The following is a 5,000-nucleotide window of genomic DNA, read 5'->3' on the forward strand; positions in this document are numbered from 1 at the left end:
TCCTCTGTGACCATATTGGTGACAAATGGGATCAGTAAGAGTAATAAGGTGAGTGGAAAATTGTCTGGGCTACCAGGCCCAAAGAGTAGAGGCCATTGCTTCAAACCTCAGCTGGCAAACAGCTCTGGAGTCTGTCAGGGGTCAGCAGTAGGACCACTAGTGTTTAATATTTCCATGAATGTCATGAATGGTGGACACTCCCCACAGGTTGGGAGGTGACATCGAACAACAGAGAACAGTCAGTGAACTGGCCCCTGTTGCCCAAGTTTTTCCCAGAAAATCCTGGAATCACCTATGCAAAGGAAATAGAGAATACAGACTAGACTCTGGAAGTGCTCTGCAACAGGGACTAAGCTATGAACAGCTTCTGGAACATGAGGCTCTCAGCCTCCTCACTGCCATCTGCAAAAATTCCCTGGCTGCTGTTTCAAGACCCTGAGTTTGCAAACAGCTCCAGGAAGTTGCTCCATCTCCTTGGACAGTGTCCTGCTGCTGGTCCAGGATGCAGCTGATTCTGTGCAGGCTGATTCTCACTGGGATGTCCTTGCTGGAGGAGGGGGAGAGTCCATTAGCCAGAAGACCAAGCTGTGCCCTTGCAGAGCCCCTGAGTACTCTGTGCCCGGCCGAGAGCCCTAGCGGCGCCGTCGTAGAGCTCAGCCCCGGGGCGGAGCCGGAGGCGATGGAGAGGAGAGGCGAGAAAAGGAGGCACGGTCGGAGCAGAGAGCCGGGGCTGGCGGTGGCAGCGATGCTCTGGCGGCGGCAGCGATGCTCTGGCGGCGGCAGCGATGCTCTGGCGGCGGAGCGGTGGGATGCGGCGGTGTCGGGGCTCGGGGCAGGCTGCGCTGGCCGCGGTGCTGCTCGGTGCGCGGGGCTGGGGCTGGGGTTGGGGCGACCCCGCAGGTCCCTGGAAGCTACTGTCCCCTTTGGCTTCTTCACGGACCTCTGTCCTATAACCATCCTCGAGTCCATCCCTTCCTTTACACCATTCCATTCAAATACCCTCAGAAAACTCATCCTTCTCTTCTTTGTCCAACTATTCCTGTACCTTCCTTTCCTCTGTCTCTTTTTGCATATTTTATGTCGTTGTTATTATTATTATTAATGGACATTTCCGTTCCTGCATATGTTGACATCCTCTGCAAACGATTCTCCCCATCATCTCTTCATGTTCCTGAGTACTTCTGCGGGGTTTTGTACTAGGCAGGGCTGGGGGGAATGTAGGATTTGAGGTTTGTCTTTTTTTTTCCCGGGCAGTGGCTTCGGTCAGAGCCCAGGTACAGCAGGAACCGTCACTGGAGACCACCGAGGGCATCGGCATCAACATCAGCTGTTCACACCCCACCAAACGGATCCAGGATTACATCTATTTCTACCGTCACCTCCCAGACCGAAGTCCCGAATACCTCGCAGGCACTACTAGAGGATCCAAGGAGCTGCCGGACATTGCAGGAAAGCTGACGGTGTCGGCAGATCGCAAGTCCAGCGCTCTGTACCTGTCTCAGCCCCGGCGAGGGGACTCGGCCGTGTATTACTGCGCGCTGAGGGACACGGGCAGAGGGAGCCGCGGCTGCGGCCGGGCAAGAACTGCCGCGGGCAGGGCCGGGCGGGGCCAGCAGGGGGCGCTGCCTCTCCGCCTGCCCGCTGAGCGAGAGCAGCTCCTTGCCGTGACTGAGACCCCAGAGGCACGGAATGGTCAGAATGCCAATGGCTGAGGAAGCCACGGGGGCTGCTGCTGGACGAGGGAGAAACCCAGAAGGAGCATTTCAGGCACTGGAAGGACAGGTCATCTCTCTGCCCGTGCCCCACTGCTTCCTTTGCTGCCCGCAGAGAATCGTTTCCGGCAGCTCTGTTCTCTCGGGGCTGGGAGGTGCTTTCTGACTCTTCCTCACTCAGCAAACACGCAGCTTGGTCTCGGCATGCACCTCGCATATCTCATCCTCACTCTCTTCCTGGGCCAGCTCCTGGGTAAGTCCTGGCTTTTCCCCAAGACACCCTTCCTCTTCTTCCTCCCCTCAGGAAACCCTCAACAGCCTTACCAGGACCACGTGGGAAAATATGACTGAATAGAGGGAAAAGGCTGAGAAAAATCTGTTCCTCTTTGTGGTTTTGGAAGTGTTCACTCAAGAAGCTCTTAGATTTGTAAAAGAAAAAGGGAGACGAGAGAATCCTCCCACCCCTTCTCTGTATTTTCTCTCCCCTTCAATCCATCTCACTCTGCTTCTCTCTTATTCTCCTGCTGTCACCACAGGAGATCTCAGCTGTCTCTGCAGTTCCACATCCTTCCTGTTTAAATGTAAATTCCCAGATCCTGCCAAACTTGCCCCAGGCGCCTCATTGTTTTTCAATTCACTGCATTAACAGTTTGTCCCATTCTGCCTCCAGGCTGCCACACAGCCCTGCCACAGCTTCCACTTTTCCCCGGGCTGGCAACATAAGCAGGGCTGCCTGTCTCCAAGTGCAGCATGGTGTGTACTCAGGGATCGAGGAGCCCTCAGAGGTGACAGGGATAGGGAAGCAGTATGAATCCTTTTGTTGTAGATGGACTCCTCAGCCAGCTAGAGCAGTGCTGGGTCCAGAACACACATTTCAACATGAAGGGCTGTTCCCTAGTCCTCTGAGCAGGAGGAGCAAAATGAGGGACACAGCACAGCTCTTTTCTGGGTCACAGTGTACAAAGTGAACCGAAATGCTGCCTAAAATCTCTCAGGATTCCTTTACAAGGCAGAGAGCTTTCTCCACCAGAATTTTGTACCCATTTATTTTTGCTTCCCATAGTCATTCCTGTGGAGCTGCTGACCTTCACTTTCTTCCAGGCACCACATGGCAGATCACAGTGACCCAGGAAGATGCACAAGTCATGGTGAAGCAGAGACACCTCTTCCAGACCACCTGCAAATACCACACCAATGATTTTAGGGGATTACTCTGGTACCAGATGCGGAAAGGCCAAGCCCCACAGCTGATCTCCTATCAGTCATTACCTGGCCCCAAGCACAACGGCCATATCACCACAAGTCTGAACACCACGGGGAAATACAGTGTCCTGCGGGTGGAGGAAGTGGAGATCTCTGACAGTGCCTTGTACCTCTGTGCTGTGGAAGACACCACGGTGCAGGGAGCTTCCTGGGCTGTGCAACAACCCAGGGGAGGGAGGGGATGTGTCTGTGTGATGCTGAGCTTGTGGGAAGGGATCCCCAGTTCACCCTGATGCTCACCAAAAGTTACCTCCCCATATATGCACAACGATCTGGTGGTTATGAGCTCATCTGTGCTGACACTTCCCTCGGGAAAGTATTTTGGACTATTTTGTCTCATCTCTGCATTAGGCAGTCTCTAAGTAAAGAAAAATTGCCCCATGCTTTTCTGAGACTTTGTCCTTCCACACTCTAACCCTTCTGCTCTTGGCTCCACATGTCCTCAGAAAAGTCCAGGACAGGTTGTGCTCTTGGAGCAGCTCGGTTTGCATGGATACATGAGAAGCACAGATCTGTGTGTGGCTCCACACTGAAATGCACCCCGCCTGTCTACAGAGGGGCTCTCCACTCCCTTTCCTGCCCCTCCAAAGCTCAAGCTCCGATGATGCTGATTTCAGGCCCAAGAAGGAAGGTTTCACTGCAGCCTGAATGCTCACTTTACCTCAGGAAAAGCATCACGGGCGGGACCTCAGCACGGTTCGCAGGCCCCGTGCCCTGCGCCCCAGCCTTGACACAGCCGCTCTCAGCAGGGTTGCAGAGAGCCAAAGGAGGAGCTTTGCCTCGTGGGCATGGCGAGAGGCTCGTCAGTCGTGCCGCCCGTGTGCTGCCAACGGCGGAGTGGATGTGCTTCCCGTGCAGTGTCGGTGGTGTGCGGGATGGGACAGTTCTGTGTCTTGTCCCTGGCGATGCCAAACGTCCTTGTGTCGCTGATTGTGCTGGTGGTGTGAGAGGCGGGGGCTGAGCCCGGCCGGGGCGGAGCTGGAGGCGGAGAGGTGATGAGAGGAGGCAACACGGCCGGAACAGAGAGCCGGTCGGGGCTGAGGGGGCGAGCGATGCTCGGGCGGCAGAGCGGCGGGATGCGGCAGTGTCGGGGCACGAGGCTGGTGGCGCTGGCTGCGGTGCTTCTCGGTGAGCAGGGGTGGTGGCACAGGGGCGCGCAGCTGGGGCTGGGTGACCCCGCGGCTCCCTGGAGGCTGCCGTCCTGCCTGGCTTCTTCACACACATCTTCCCGCGACCTATTCTCCCGTTCATTCCTCCCTCCTTCGACCCTATACTCCTTCAGAAGTCTCACGGTTCTCTATTTTGCCCAAGCCTGCACAAACATTCCTTTCCGCTCTATCTTTCTTTATGACTCACGCAGTCAGTCCTGCTCCCTTGTTACTTTTCCTTCTGTCTTTTTATGCTTTCTACCACAACCTCCCATTCTCTAGTGACTACCCCTATTCTCCTGTCATTCATACAATCATTCTCTCTGCAAACGATGAATGGATGCTTACATTCCACAATAACTTGACATCCTCTAGGGACTGTTTTCTTCATCATCTCTGTATATACCTGACTGCTTCGGCGGGATTTGTCCTGGGGATTGGCAGGCAGGACTGGGTTGAAATTAGAAGCTGACGTTTGCTCTTCTTTTTCTCCCTGGCAGTGACTAGGGTCAGAGCCCAGATACAGCAGGATCCATGGCTGCAGACCACCGAGGGCACCAGCATCACCATCAAATGCTCACATCCCAACATCCAGGCTGGTGCTTTCATCTATTTCTACCGTCAGCTCCCTGACCAAAGCCTCCAGCTCCTAGCGGTCACTGCTAAACGGTCTAAGGACATACAGGCCCCTGAAGGGCGTCTGTCGGTGTCATCAGATCGCAAGTCCAGCGCTCTGTACCTGTCTCGGCCCCGGCGCGGGGACTCGGCCGTGTATTTCTGCGCGCTGGGGGACACGGGCAGAGGAGCCGCGGCTGCGGCCGGGCAAGAACCGCCGCGGGCAGGGCCGGGCGGGGCCAGCAGGGGGCGCTGCCTCTCC

The 5,000-nt window shown here is 55.7% G+C and overlaps 1 pseudogene and 1 gene segment (V, D, J or C); both read left to right on the top strand.

Annotated features, from left to right (window-relative positions):
• The first annotated feature begins 776 nt into the window (after positions 1–776).
• On the top strand, positions 777–1,645 carry LOC146420917 (T cell receptor alpha variable 4-like; annotated as a pseudogene).
• Positions 1,646–4,027: 2,382 nt separating this feature from the next.
• LOC146420918 (T cell receptor alpha variable 4-like) lies at positions 4,028–4,945 on the top strand (the record flags this gene model as incomplete). The annotated part of the segment is given in 2 exon segments: positions 4,028–4,103; positions 4,624–4,945. Coding segments are annotated over 2 exon segments (398 nt in total), but the record flags the coding sequence as incomplete, so codon positions are not given.
• Positions 4,946–5,000: the final 55 nt, after the last annotated feature.

Source organism: Lichenostomus cassidix, unplaced genomic scaffold (genome assembly GCF_008360975.1).
Source record: "Lichenostomus cassidix isolate B80296 unplaced genomic scaffold, HeHo_3.0 HiC_scaffold_648, whole genome shotgun sequence".
In the NCBI taxonomy this organism is placed as follows: domain Eukaryota; kingdom Metazoa; phylum Chordata; class Aves; order Passeriformes; family Meliphagidae; genus Lichenostomus; species Lichenostomus cassidix.